Source organism: Dipodomys ordii, unplaced genomic scaffold (assembly GCF_000151885.1).
Source record: "Dipodomys ordii isolate 6190 unplaced genomic scaffold, Dord_2.0 Scaffold43, whole genome shotgun sequence".
NCBI classification, from domain to species: Eukaryota; Metazoa; Chordata; class Mammalia; order Rodentia; family Heteromyidae; genus Dipodomys; species Dipodomys ordii.
Window position 1 is genome coordinate 1,104,881 of NW_012267259.1, and position 15,692 is coordinate 1,120,572.

At 46.4% G+C, this 15,692-nt stretch overlaps 1 protein-coding gene across 4 annotated transcripts in view; it reads left to right on the top strand.

Annotated features, from left to right (window-relative positions):
* The window catches only part of Ctif (CBP80/20-dependent translation initiation factor), a 239,411-nt gene that overhangs the window by 41,481 nt on the left and 182,238 nt on the right, over positions 1-15,692 (top strand). For all 4 annotated transcript variants that reach the window (XM_013018910.1, XM_013018913.1, XM_013018914.1 and 1 more), the window contains exon 3: positions 9,399-9,470. In XM_013018910.1, the coding sequence (XP_012874364.1) occupies positions 9,399-9,470 (72 nt within the window). The remainder of the gene's footprint in view (positions 1-9,398; positions 9,471-15,692) is intronic.

Here is a 15,692-nt window from a genome sequence, read left to right on the forward strand (position 1 = left end):
ATCAGATGACTGTTTTAAATGGAAAGCATCCACCACACACACACAGACACACACACACACACACACACACACACAGAATGTCCCTATTTGTCTGTCATCTGTGGTGGTGATGGTGGTGCTTTGATGTTTCTAAGAGAAGAAAATAGTTAAGAATCTTGGAAACCTGAGCAAGCTTGGGAGAGTGGAGAAGAATGTTACTTCTCAGTTGGTGATGTCATTATTTGGCATCTGAGATATAAGTGGCTGTGGATACCTAGGGAGAAAATGCCTCATGGTACTGTTCAGTGTGTTCCCTAGTGCCTGCCCTAGTCACAACTAGGAAGGAAACATGGATGGCAGGGGAAAGAAGGGCTGGAGGAAGGGAGTTGTGGCAGAGCTGACAGGCTCACCTTATGATGCCCAGAAAGTAGACAGAAACAGAGGAAGAGGCTAGGGACAATCCTTTCAGTGTCATGCACCCAGCAATTCCCTTCCTCCAATAAGTTCCTACTACCTTCTGTCCAATTATGAACTCATCAATGAACTAACTCACTGATCAGGTTCTCATGCTTATGACCCAGGCACTTCCCCAAAGTCACACTGATTGAAGACCAAGCCTTCAACACATGATCTTTCAGATACTTTATACCCAAACTACAACAGACAGATAAATTGATGGAGAAAAGATAGGTAGGTAAGTAGGTAGATAGATAACCAAAAAATAGATAGCCAAAAGAATGTATGTGGTTTCCCAGCTCTTGTACATTATCCTATCACCCTTTTTCTATGATTAGGACTCTTTTTTTTTTTTTTGTCAGTTGTAGGGCTTGAACTCAAGGCCTGGCTGTTGTCCCTGAGCTCTTCAGCTCAAAGCAAATGCTGTACCAGTTGAGCCACAATGCCATTTCTGATTTTCTGGTGGTTAACTGGAGATAAGAGTCTCACAGACTTTCCTGCCTGGGCTGGCTTGGAACCACGATCTTCAGATCTCAGCCTCCTGAGTAGCTAGGATTACAGACATGAGCCACCAGCGCCTGGCTAGGATTCTTTTCTCTAATGATTCCAAGTCCCAGTTTTCTATCCTGAAAGTTGTCCTTATTCCATCCTTAGAAGGAAGGGAACCATAGTCTACTCTGAAGGAAGGAAACTGAAGCACAGAGATGGAAGATGACCAAGCCATCCCGCCTGGTGGTGCCACGCTGATCCTAGGACCCCTCTTTACCTTACCCCATCCCTCTCCCATCTCACTTTGCCTACTTCTGGCTATGAGCTGTGATAGGGAATTATGTGGTTCATACATATTTTTCTTCCTTCTAGAAAGAAAATTAGGACTCTAAATCTCTTTGGCATTAACCTTGTATGGAATAGAATAGAATGTTATGATGAGGAATGTTTGACACTTCTGATGTCATGGAGCGATCTGGAGAATGATCAGGAAACTTTGGAGCAATATACAACTGATTAAACAGAACCATTGATGCTTGATACCAGAAACACTGATATCTCCCCTGAGATCCAGCTGAATGGAGAGAAGCCTGTCTTGGACACTGGCATTTTTATGAGCCCCAATGTGACTCAGATAGGTGCTTGAGTTAAGTCCCCACATGGGACCCAGCTGTCGCTTTTCTCTGAGGCCAGCTGTCTCTTGCTGCTGTCTCTTAGAAGGGTAGAATGTGGGAGGATTAAGATTGCTTCCTACAGCCCTTTTGTTGCTGTCGGCCATGTGAAAGTCCTAGGTCTTGTCTAAGTCACAAAGTGCTCTTTAAAAGAGAAATGACAGATCAGATATACATGAGGGCAGGAAAGCTTTCACATTAGTATGCTGTCTTCTCTACTATGTTTTTCTTTCTCTTTTCCTTCATGTTTCTCCTTCCATGCTGGGTACCCACTCACCATTCGCTCATCCCTTTTCTGTCTGACTTCTGCCTCTTCTCTACCCTCGATTCCATTTTTCCTGTGTCATGGCTCACAGGGGCTCAGTGGTGGACCAGCCATGAAAGGCTTACCAGAAATTGAGTTTCTGGGAGCATGGGAAGTATCATTATATACTTTTGTGTTGTTTAGGTTTTTTTAATTACATAAGAACTATATGCATACATTTGCATGGTATACAAGTTCAAGTATTACCAATAAAATCTGGGAATAAGTTGCATACATGATAACCTTTTACCCTGAACACTTCAGCATGTGTTTCCTAAGAAGAAGGATAATGTCTTACTTAATAATAATAAAATCTTATATAACCGTAACATAGGAATTAAGCATTGATATTCTGCTATTATTTAATTTATAGACCTTATATTTCACCAATGTTCCATTAAAAGATTATTAATAACTATGATGTTCACTTTTTGTGGCTTTGACAAAATACTTGACATAAAGAGTTCAGAGGGAGAGAGATTCACTAGTCTTGTGGTTTCATAGGCTTCTGTTTGAGGTTGATTGGCTCCATGTTTCTGGACCTATGTGAGTCAGAGCATCGCAGAGGAGAGCTCCCATAGCAGCCACAAAGCAGGGAGACAGAGACAGGAAGGAGCTAGGGACAAAGTATACCTTTTCTAGTGACCTACTTTCTCCAGTTAGACTCCAGCTTGCAATAATGCCATCAATCCAAGAGCCATGAGCTCACACCTGTAATCTTAGCTACTTGGGAAGCTGAGATCTGAAGATCGTAGTTTGAAGCCAACTAGGCAGGAAAGCCTATGAGACTCTTATCTCTAATTAACCACCAATAAGCCAGAAGTAGAGGTATGGCTCAAGTGGTAGAGCACTAACCTTGAGCAAAAAGGCTCAGAGATAGTACAATGAGTTCAAGCCTGGCACAAGACTGGCACAAAATAAATAAGTAATGCCATCATATTATGAACCTATCAGAGAATTAATCCATTCATTAGGCCAGAGTCCTTAGTATCCAATAACCTCCCAATCACTGGATTCACCAACTCGGATCAGGCCTGCAATCTTTTTCTTATTTTTTGCTAGTCATGGGGCTTGAACCCAGGGCCTGGGCTCTGTCCCTGAGCCTCTCTGTGCTCAAGGCTAGTGCTGTACCACTTGAGCCATAGTACCACTTCCAGCTTTTTCTGAGTAGTTTATTGGAGATAAGAGTCTCAAGGACTTTCCTGTCTGGGTTGGCTTGAGCTATGATCCTCAGATCTCAGCCTCCTGAGGAGGATTACAGGTGTGAACCACAGCACCCACTGGCACCTGCAATCTTAAACTATTAAATTTTATTTAAGATTTAGATATTTAAATCTTGCCAGTAGCATTAAATCTTACCAATAGTGCTATCAAAAACTCTGCTTAGGATCTTGGAGGAATTCAATACCATGCATCGTATTTGTTATCAATCATTTTTCCTGGATCTACTTATTCCTTTTGTTTATTCTGCCACTTTCTTGTTGTATAACCCTGGACAAGTTACTTGACAGTGTCTGTGTTTGCCAGATGGGCAAAGGTAGAGCATCTAAAAGACCCTAAAAAGAACTGTCAGTGTAACAGGCTTAGAATAGGCCCTCATTTAAGTGGAGCCTTGAAATATCATCTGGTGATTAATCTTTGCTTATCCATGTTGCCAAGTAGCCTCTCCTTTGTCTTTTATTCTTAGCTATTTCTTTTGTTGCATGCCTGGAAGTTTTAAGTGTTGATGTAGTTTGAGCTTGTATCTTAGATGTTAATTGGAATGCATTTTTCCCCCAGGGTCAGTGCAAGGTAGACATGTAGAGGGATTTTTGCTTTAATGGCCCGTGGGTTGTCTGAATTTCATGTGGCTATTGCAATCCTTATTCTATTATTAAGTTCCCATTTGTACATTGATATGTGTAAGGTATGGTTTTTCTCAGCTGATCTGTTTTGCTGTTCCTGTACTGATTCACCATCTGCTTTGATATCTGGTAGGGCCACTTCCTGGCGGGACTTCAAACACTGTAAAAATGAGTCCAGTTCAACTTTAGCATCATCAGCCTCTTCCCCTCTGAGTTTCAGCCTCCTCTCTTTTCCTTCAGTGCTATGCTTCATGCTCTCCCCTATCCTTCCCACATCTGCTCAAAATCCCTTCCCACCCTGAGATGCATCACTAACCCATCTTCTTCATTGCTTTGTTTTGAAATATTTACAACATGTAGAGCCAAGTGCTGGTGGCTCACACCTGTAATCCTAGCCACTCAGGAGGCTGAGATCTGAGAATCATAGTTCCAACCCAGCCCAAACAGAAAACTCCTTGAGACTGTTATTTCCAGTTAACCAGCAAAAAGCAGGAAAAGGAGCTGTGGCTTAAGTGGTAGAGCACCAGCTTGAGTGATAGAGCTATTGGACAGCGCCCAGGCCTGATTGCAAACCCCTTTCTAGCCATAGATAGATAGATAGACAGACAGACAGACAGACAGACAGATAGATAGATAGATTTATAGATAGAGAAATACATTTCAAACATCCATTTCAAGTGCAGAATCCATGTCTATACATCTGTATTTATCAGATCTTTTTTTTTTTTGGTCAGTTGTGGGGCTTGAACTCTGGGCTTGGCTGCTGTCCCTCAGCTCTTCAGCTCAAGGCAAGAGCTCTACCACTTGAGCCACAGCACCATTTCTGGTTTTCTGAGTAGTTTGTTGTAGATAAAAGCCTTAAGGACTTTCCTGCCTGGGCTGGCTTTGAACCATGATCCTCAGATCCCAACCCCCTGAGTAGCTAGGATTATAGGCGTGAGCCACTGGTGCCTGGCTTTATCAAATCTTAATCCTGTGTAGTATTTATTCCAGATTTTTCAGTTAAGATATAAATTATGATGGCTCTAGTTGAAGCCCTAAAACTATTTTAGTGAGTTTCATATGCATTGTTCTTATATACAAAGGTTTCCCACGTGTCCTGCCTCCATCAATGAGGTTTACAAGACACCACCTTTACCTCCTTAAGGGAATGCATTGTCAGGAAGCCCCAAGCTGCAAGCTGGTGTGACCTGTGTGTGAGGGTTCAGACACGTTGTCTACAAACCTGTCCTACTCTAGAACCATCTAGAAATGGTTTGGGGAGGTCTGTCTGGGTATTTCAGAGAGGTGACTCAGAGGCAACAAAGGGAGGCAGAGGATGTGAAGGAAGGAGATGCTGAGGGAAGAACCCTGCCAAGATGGGAAGAGGTTGGAAGGGAAGAGAGAGCTCCCAAGCTTGGGCTCTGAGGACAGGGGCTAACATGCGGGTCCCTTGTGGAAGTCACCCAGGCGGGTGACCTGGAGAGGATGATGCCTTGGGCTGCTGGGTGGTAGGAGCCCCTCAAGTCTAGAGGATAGAGCTTGGGGTGACAAGGGTGATCATTCTTCCTTGGTGCCTCCCTAGATGTCAAGAAAGCCACCCAGTCAGCCTCTGCCTCTACTGGGGGTGATGCTTGTGTCCAGCCTTGATGGGTCCCTCTGTTTTCCTGTGGGCTCCATCACTGAACTCCACAGACTATCCCACTTGCTGCTGCTTGTCTGGTCCACACTCTCTCTGTTCCCATCCCTGTACCTCTCCCACTGCTACTAAGAAACCATACATGAGCAAGTTCTACCTCTCTAACTGCTCCTTGCCAGAAGCTCCAGCCCCTGTCCATGGCTATCCAGCATCCCTTCCTCCTGTTCACCTGTCTGGATGGCTCCTGTCAGGGGACCATGGCTTACCCATGTCCCTCCCCTCACAGCCCCTGTGGAGACCATGACCTCCCCTTCCACCACACATCCTCTGTTTTCCCTGCATGGCTGCTGGGGGACCTCTTCTTTCTTGGTGGGGGAGGCACACAGAAGGAGACCAGGACTTTTGGTGGACACGTATGAATCTAAATTGACCACTGATAAGCAAGCCCTCTGCATGGAGCTTTCACTCTGGGACACTTCTCCAAGCAGAGCAAGTCTGCCTGCAAACATGTAGGCTGCACCATCCTCTCTATGCAGGCTTGTCTCTTGTGGTAGGTCCCACCTTGCCAGGAGCCACACCAGCCCCAGGAGGAGCTGTGACCACCCCTGACTCACAGCTGTATGGGATGCCGCTTCAGCTGTGATTGAAATCTCTGGGACACTGGGAAGGGAAGGAACAGCAGTAGTAGTTACCTTATTCATCCGGGGGATAAGAAACCATACCAATATACAACAGAGGGATTGTTTGTACAGTAGTTTAAACATATACATAAACATACACACATGTATATACATTGTAATTATATTTAGGTCAGACCAAATTACATGGTGCAAATGTACATATGTACATATGTGTGCACATTACTTTTTGTTTTGCAATTATTTTAGGCTTATAACCAAGGCACAGAAATCATTCTGAATTTACTGTCACACAGCTTCCCCTAATACAGCATCTTGCATAACCTTGGAACAGTGATCAGAACAAGGAAACTAGCTGTTAACTAGAGACTTTCACTCAGAGTTTACCAACTTATTATTAATTTCCCTTTCTCTGTTCCAAGGTCCAAATTTACATTTGTCATCTCTCCTTACTCGGCCCTAGATCTGTGATGCTTTCTTGGTCTGAGCACTGCTCACTGATTTTGGACAATATTCATTGATTTGGGTTGTATGGCATTTCTTGTAATTACATTAAGGTTGAGTAGTTGGAGCAAATATTTCAAAAGTGATGCGCATGCTCAGCGTACAGTGTGGATATGTTTTACTACTGGTATTGTTAACCTCTCTCATTTAGTTAAAGTGTTGACTGATGGATTTCTTATTTTTCAATTAATAAAATGTTCTGGGAGAGATATTTTGAGATTACAATTCTCCACAAGCAGAAATTTAATCTAGGGAATTATTTACCCAGATGATAAAAGAGCTAAGAGGCTAACGGAAATAAATTAGCACCTACAGTTAGCCATTATCATATCTTAATGTGGTGTCAGTGTAACTTGTATCTGCTGAGGGCTAGAGTCTTGAAGGAGACCAGGTTGTTACAGGTTAATGTAAAGAGTAGGAAACAGAAAGAAAAAAAGAAGGGTATGGAGAGAGGCAGAAAAGTGGAAGAAGAAAGGAGGAGGAGAAAAAGAAGAGGAGAAGGAGGAGGAAGAGGAAGAGGAGGAGGAAGTGGAAAGGGGGGAAGAGGAAGGTGGGGAAAATGGGAAAGGAGAAAGATAGAGGGGAAAAAGGGAGGGGGAAAGTACACTGGCTCCTTCCTTCTTCTGATCTCCTGGCCAAGTCTAGCCAGAAGCTAGCTGATCCAGGAGCCTGGGAAGGCCAGCCCTTCTACAATATGGAGCAGAATGGACATGGAATGGGTCTACCATCTTTGCCATCTCCCAATAGAGGAGCCTCTGACCATATGTGGCTCTGAAGTACTTAACGTGGGACTCATCTCAGATGTATGCAGAATGGATTTCAGTACTTAGTATGGAAATTAAACTATAAAAATTTTTCACTTTTTCTAGGCACTAGTGGCTTACTCTGTAAGCCTAGTTACTCAGGAGGCTGAGATCTGAGGATTGTGGTTCAAAGCAAGATCTAGCAGAAAAGACTCCATGAGATTCTTTTTTTTTTTTTTGTCAGTTGTGGGGCTTGAACTCTGGGCCTGGGCGCTGTCCCTCAGCTCTTCAGCTCAAGGCGAGCGCTCTACCACTTGAGCTACAGCGCCACTTCCAGTTTTCTGGTGGTTTATTGGAGATAGGAGTCTCACGGTCTTTCCTGCCCGGGCTGGCTTTGAACCGCAATCCTCAGATCTCAGCCTCCTGAATAGCTAGGATTACAGGCGTGAGCCACCAGCGCCCGGCTCCATGAGATTCTTATCTCCACTTAACTACTCAAAAACTGGAAATGGTGCTGTAGCTCAAATGGTAGAGTGCTAGTCTTGAGCACAGTGAGGCTCAGGGATTGTACCAGGTCCTGAGTTCAAGCCCCAAAACTGACAGAAATATAAATAAAATTCATTTTTATCAACACTATTGAAGTGGTAATATTTTGGATACTTGGGCTATGTGTGGCATATTATTTAACATAATTTACCTGTTCTTAAAGATCTGGCTACTAATGCCATGCTGTGGTGGCTCATGTCTGTAATACTAGCTACTCTAGGCTGAGAGCTGAGGATCATGACTCTCAGCTAGCCCAAGGCAGGAAAGCCCATGAGACTCTTATCTTTAACCACCAAAAAGCCAGAAATGGAGCTGTGGCTCAAGTAGTAGAGTGCTATCCTGAGCAAAAATAGCTCAGAGACAGCATCCAAACCCTGAATTTAGACCCCAGGACTAGCACATGTGCATGCATGCACATGCGTACACCACACACACACACACACACACACACACACACACACACACATAACCTGGCTAATAGGAAATGTAAAGTCAAGCCCTGACTCCTATCTGTGGATCTCATTTTATTTTGTTAGAGCAACTGAGAGACTGGGTCCTGAGGACCAGTGCTTTTGAGGAAAGTATAAATTAGAGCAACTGTGGAGCACTGGAACCCAGCCTTCACAACATCATAAGGCCTTTCCATCCAGAGCGCATGCCCTTGACTCACTGTCAGGCGGGTGTTCGGACCAAGATTTTAGAAAACCAGGACAGTATTGTCCTGGAACCATCACACTCAAGCAGCTTTGACTTGAGGTGTCAAACAGAGCCGAACCCCTCTGCATCTCATGTGTGTGTGTCTATCACAGGAGTGAAGGTCGTATTTAGCAGCATTCCAGGCTATCACACTACAAGACAGTAGAGACACCACCACAAGGCTGCCAACACTTGACTGAGGAGTTGCCACGGTCCCACTGTGTTGTTGTGGCTGTACAGCGCTTCTTATAGAGAGCCTTCATCTCTACTTCACAGCGCTGTCTGGCATGGTGTCCCCACTTCATAGATGATATAGAATGAAGCCTGAGAGATTGCATGGGTGTCAGTAGCTCTCTTAACTTTCCTCAAAAGTACTGGTCCTCAGGCCACAACCTCTCAATCTAGGTCAATAGGTAGAGAGTGAGACCTAGAATCTCTATACAGCAGACCTTAGGGACTCTAGTATCAGTACTCATCAGCTCATACTTGGGAATAGACTAGCCCTTCCAGCTCAATAGACTTCAGCCTGGCAACTGGCAGCCAGTTTGGAGCTCATCCTGAGGCCATATCTGTCACCTGTAACTGGATATAACAAGCCAAGCAGAGACATACATTTGTGTCTCCTCCAGCTCCAGCCACACCCATGTGGATGGACAGAACCAGGTCAAGTGATCAGAGCTGGATCTTGGTCATCTACACATCTGAGGATCTTGGCACCATGTGTGGTTGGCTTCAGAATATAACTGCACTTAGACCTGATAATAGGGATGGATTTGCCATTGAAAATACCTTGTCAGGATTTTCTTCTGGCCCTGCTGCAGAGGTGCAGTGGGCATCTGGGAGCTAGGCAGAGTGAGGCTGTGCCTGTGTGTCCTGCCATCACTGACCTTTCTTCCTTTCTGCCCTGCAGTGGACAGCGGATTGCAGCAAGCAGCTAGACACCAGCTGCTCCTTCCCCCGAGGACGAGCTCCCCCACAGCAGGTAGGGGACCAGCTCTGTGCTTGTTGTGTAGGGGGCGGGTGTCATCGGGGGTCTTGCTTCTCTGGGTCCCTAGGCTGGCCTGGTCCCTAGGGTCCCTGTGGCTTCTGAGAGGTGGGGATGTGGGACAATTAGGGAGATGGAAGAGACAGCAGGGTGTTGTCTGTATCTCTGGGAAGCCCTTAATTCTTTGGCTGCAGTGATGTACCCTGCCTCAAACATACCTATTCTTCAGTCTTTCTAGTAGTAATAAATGTAATAGCAAACACCTGGAAATAATCCAGGTGTGCACTGAGAGGCAATGGAGAGATGGTCTGAAACATACCCTTATGATGGTAGAATATTTTACCCAGGAAGCCAGGTGACTGAATTGGAGGTTCATGAGCTAACATTGATGGACCGCCCCCGCCCTAAACACCAAGACTCTGGATTTTGATGCTACTGGGGTTCTGGGGGGAAGGGGAACACTTCCCTCCAGGTCTTCAGAGGGAGGGATGGGGGCAGCTCGTAGGAGGACACCAGAGGTCTGTCCATCTTCCCAGTGCACCAACTAAGCCAGGAGCCTTCTATATGGCCTGTAAGGTCCTGTGAAGGATCCCCAGTGGGATGTGTGGAGTAGAGGGAAGTGGGTAGCTGCTTTTCCAGACCTGCATAGTGACCTGTGGGCCCCCATCTTCCAGTGGTTCAGCTGGCCCACTGATCCTCATCCATGCATTTCAGAGTCTATGCGTTAAAAGCTCAGAAAACCACTTACCCAGCCTCAGCCCCAGCCCAGACTCCATAGCCCCTGGTCCCACAACTGCTGGGAAACACATGGCCCTGCCCACTACTTCAGTCCCTTGTACTGATTGGATGAGTCCTTCTCTAGGTTGTCCTGAGGGAAGCAGCTTGGTGGCTTGGGGTCTAGATCTTTCTTAGGCTTTGCTCCATGGTGGTAGGGGGCGGGGGTGGAAAGCTGTCCTGGATGGTTTTTTCTCATTACAAGATTTGAGTGTGTGTTTCGTTGTTGCTGACACAGGAAATCTTGATAAGATTCTTGAATGGGATTCTGTTGGCAGCCATGTGGCTGCACAGTGGGAGACCTTTGGTGACCTGGCTACTGCATTATCTCCCTTCTGAGCCGACCAGATGGAGGTCCTTTCATGGCAGGTAGAGTTGAGCCAGAGGGCAGAACTCTGGGTAGGAGTTGAGGGTCACTTTTCTGATATGTCCAGAGATGGGGGCTTCTTGGGTGGGGCCTTCCACAGTCCTGGGACCACTGTCAAAACCATTTTCACTGCCGTGTGGCACCATCTGGTCCTAGGCAGTGCCTGTGGTGGTTGTGTTTGGAGTTTGGGGAAGTCCTACAGCCTGCTTATGTCTAGCTGGGGCCTACCCTGTGCTTTGGGAAGATGCTCAGAGCCAAGGCAGAGGAGGTCAGGGCATTTATGGGCAGGATTTCTTGGAGACCCACCCAGTGGCAGTATTAGCAGAGTCCTGGTACAAAGCTCTAAGAGAACCTGACACTAAGGCCTTGCTTTCCAGGGTCTCACACCTATTTAGAAGGACAGGACTCAGGTGTATAGAGATACCCCAGCACAGACAGCGAGTGTATATGTCACAGAGCAAGCCAGAGGTCAGAAGCTGGCTGGACTACACAGGAGGTGGCAGAGCCATACCTCCTGATAAGAGGCGGAGGTATGGACCTGACAGCTGTACCCCATCCACTGCATGAAGAAGCAGGAAATCTGGCAGCCTAGATTTAAATGAGGTCTGCTGTGGTTGGGAGAGCCTTGGTTCAATGGTGAAAGACTTGGGTTTTAAGCATCAAAGACTAAGGTTGTTAGGAATAAGCCATAGGCTGCATGAACAAGATGAAATTTTGTTTCTCTCTGGTGGCTATTTAGGGCTGGCTGATGATACAGTTCCTGCAGTGTTGGCCAGATTTTTGTCCTTCGCAATACCCTGCCCCTTCTAGGTGTTGCCTTTGCCCATGGCTCATGGTAGCTCCTACCCATCCATGTTTGTGCTCCTGCCAGTGGGAACACCTACCCTGGGCCTCATCTCTGAAACCTTATTCCCTCATGGAGCAGCCATCTCCTTGTGTCCTCTGGGCAAGGATCAGAGCTTGTCAGCAGCCCCAGGAAAGCCCCTTGTGGCTCGCCCATGCATTGCCCTGCCCACACCTGCTCTGCAGGAGCCTCAGATAGAGGGCACCCAGGTAGCTGCCCTTTTAAGAACGCACTGATGGGTGTGGCTCTGATGGGGTCTTCTGGCCCAGCCATCCTTAAAAAGAACTTCGGCATGACCAGAGCACAGAACTAGCCCTTAGAGACATCCCACTGTCCCAAGGAACATACCCAGCAACTTGCCACCAACCCCCACACTCATGTCACAGTTCTCCGTACACATACCTGCCTTGCTTTCAGCCCATGTGCAGAGCTAAGGTAGGAGCTGGAGCTGGCTCTCCATGGGGCCTTGCTCACACTCAGTGGCTAGCAACCATGTGAGACTGTACTGAGTTGCTCCACTAACCCACATTCATCCACACATAAGGATACATTTCAAGGAGAAACTGAGGCCAAGTCAGGATAGGAGTGGCAGCTTGTCTGGTGCTGCCCTGAGGGCTCTGCCTTGGCTCTGTGTGCCCAGGAAGGTTGAGGGTGGCAGAAGATTCTGAGGTCCTACCTTCTGGAGGTCCTAACTTCAAGAAGTTGTGTATAGCAGGCAACAGATCCTACCCAGGCCTGGGTGTGGCACAGGTAGCTTTGTATCTTCCTCTCTTTTTGCTGCAACTAGTGTAAGGGGAAAAAATTGCCTTCTCCCAGCCCCTTCAGGGGCACAAAGTAGGGGCAACGTAGAGTGGGTCAAATCTCATGAGGACCCCAAGAGCCCAGAACAGGAAAAGTATGTTACAGAGAGACTGGAAGAAGCCCAGGTCACTGCTAGAAAATGAGATTTGCCTGCATTTGAGATTGTTTGCAGGAAGTGGCGCTGTAGCTCAAGTGGTAGAGCGCTCGCTTTGAGCTGAAGAGCTGAGGGACAGCGCCCAGGCCCAGAGTTCAAGTCCCACGACCGACAAAAAAAAAAGAAAGAGATTGTTTGCAATCCTGACTTCTCTTTCCACGAGACCTGTGCATCCCTGGACCATCTGTCAGGACGTTGTGATGGTTTCTAGCCTTTCAGTGTGGTGTGGTCAGTGCATGAACCATGCTGAGGATACAGCAGGCATACAGAAAACCTGTCCAGGTGCTGCCCAGGGATTTGGAAGTCAAGAAAGGTTGTATGGGGTAAAGGGCAAGCCAGCACTTCTCTATCTGCATATAAGTGCCAAAGAAAGGAAATAAATATGCAACACTACCATAGCCTCTGATTAGACCTCGAGAAGGATTTACTACCTGAAGGACTTACTGGCCTGTTGTGGGTGCTGTTGAGCAATGGGAGGAGACCTGATTGGGAACCTGATTGGCATGCCTCCTTATCAGATGGGCTCACTGGAAACCCTGGGAAAGATGGGGGAGTATGAGAAGTGATGTTGAGTGCTGGATGCTGACCTGCGATCTGCCTTCTCTGAAAGGGTTGGTGTAGTGTGCTCTATCATTGGAACTTTGTCCCAATGGCTAAGAGAAACAAATACAGACCCAGGAATGACAGTGTGGCATATAACTCTTCTATAACATAAGATGCTGCGACAGGTCTGGCTTGTCCTGATTCCTCACTGCTCCTCCACTTCCCCAGACCTGTGCCAACCTGCAGATCAGGCTGTGCCAATGGTGACTGATGCGAGGGTGACAGGGGGAGGAAGAGGAGGAGACCTTCATGGGCAGATGACCCCAGCAAAGGGTAGCAGCAGCCCTTTGCCAGTCATCTTGCTGCTCTTCAGCATTTTTAGAATTTAGTGTGGAATGTAGAGTGTTCCCATTTTTTAAAATCATTAATAGCTTTGATATCTTAGTAAAACATTTTTATGTGCACCAGTCCTTGGCTTGAACTCAGGACCTGGGTACTTTCCCTGGTTGTTTTTCTGTTTGTTTTTGTTTGGTTGCTCAAGGCTGGCATGTTGCCAGTCACAGCTCCACTTTTGGCTTTTCCTCGTTAGTTGAAAAGTCTCACATACTTTCCTGCCTGGGCTGGCTTTGAACCACAATTCTTACATTCAGCCTCCTGCGTAGCTAGAATTGTCAACATGAGCCACCAGTACATGGCTTGTAAGGGAATTTTTTTTTTCTGGTCCTGGAGCTTGAACTCGGCCTGGGCGCTGTCCCTCAACTCTTCAGCTCTACCACTTGAGCCACAGCGCCATTTCTGATTTTCTGGTGGCTTATGGGAGATAAGAGTCTGATGGACTTTCCTGACCAGGCTGGCTTTGAACCATGATCCTCAGATCTCAGCCTCCTGAGTAACTAGGATTACAGACATGAGCTACTGGCACCTGGCTGTAAGAGAATTTTAAAGTAAGAATATCATGTGTATATTCATAGCATTGCACTCTACTCCATCAATATTATGAGCTCAAAAAATGAACTCAGCAGGCATATTATGAGCTAGCAACTTCTGGATCATCACCTGTTTGTAAAGGTTTGTTAACACAGAACAGGATAAAGACGTACACAAGAGGTCCCCAAACAGGAGTCCTGACCACAGGATTTTCAGATATTCCAAACAGTGGTTCCATGGTCTCTGGGGCAGGATATGAGACTTGATCCAGGCCTTTGGGAATAGGTCAGGAATTTCATTAAATAGAAGGGTGGAGAGAAGGTGAAGAGAAAATTGTGGTGAAAATTTGACTGTTGAGATATCAGGATGACAATTATGAGCACTGGTTAGGAACACACGAGCACTAGATGAGCTAGAGTAGATGCTCCATGTTGGGTGAACATGGTGAATGCTGGTATCTGTTTGTGTGCTGGACTGAGATGTAGGAACTGCCATGCAACCCTGTACTTAGTGTAGCTTCCATTTTTCTCATATGTACTGATTAAGTCACTACCCCATATCAGTCAGGATGGACTGGAACAGCCCATTGGGACCCAGCTTGACAGAGAAGTTGCCATTGTTTACTTGTCACTCTGGCAAAGAGAAAAGAATTTGTAGATCTTGCATTACGGTTTCCACTCCCAGGTGAAACACACAACCCTCCTGCTTGTCTTTGTTACCCAGAACGTGTGTGAATGACCTCAGGCAACCATAAGGATGCTGAGAAGCACTATACTGCTTGATGCCAGGGGAACCAGTACTCGTTAGTGACTGGCTAGAATGACACTCATGTGACACTCGCTAGTAGAAGCTCACTAGAGACGGGGGCTGATCTTTCCCCCATTCTCCTTCATAAGAAGCAGAAGTTGACATCATCAAATCGCTGAGGTCACCTGCTCCAGTTTCCACCAACGTATCACTAGGAACCCCTTCATATTCCTAAGCTATCAGACATCTCTAGTAATGGGGTGCTCATTGCTTCAAAGGCATCTCAGAACATAGCTGAACAGCTTCATGGAGGAAGAAGTCTTCCTTCCTCATTTCTTTCTTTTGTTTTCTCTTCTCTTCTCTTTTCTTTTTGCAGTAGAGGGGTTCAAACTCAGGGCCTCACACTTGTTGGCCAGGAGCTGTACCACCTGAGCTATAACATCAGCGTTCCTCACCCCAAACCATCTTCTCTGACTCTAGCTGCTGGGCTGGTTTGGCACCCTTGCCCCTGGCTATTCAGTCTCTTCCCAGGAAACCCACCCTGACGAATCTTTTTTGAGCTCAATACCCTCAGTCTCACAAGAGGTATTTCCTCTGTCACTCCATTTTCTTGCTTGCATGTTTGTTGATCCAATCAGCAAGCCATCACCAGGCTCGGTGGGGATGGTCAGGGGAGATCAGCTCCTGTGCATAAAAAGGCAAGAGTGGAAGGAGGGAAGCCACCTGGCTACAGTGCTAAGAATCCTAGGATATGACACCATGTGCCACCTGTCCTGTCCTAGGTGACTTGTCATGTATACTTCATCCCTCTTAATTACCAGCCCCCCCCCCCCACACAAACAGCCAGACACAGCAGCCTCTATTGCTGCCCAATGTTTGCATTTTCAGAAAAAAAGTTCTGTGTCCCTGGCCTTGTGTGTCTCTAGCCCCAGTATATTTAAAGGAACAAATGCAACATTCACTAAATTATACCAATGATTGTCTTTTTTTTAAATTTTATTTGTGAACATACTGTACAGAGGGGTTACAATTACATGGGCAGGATAATGCGTACATTTCTTA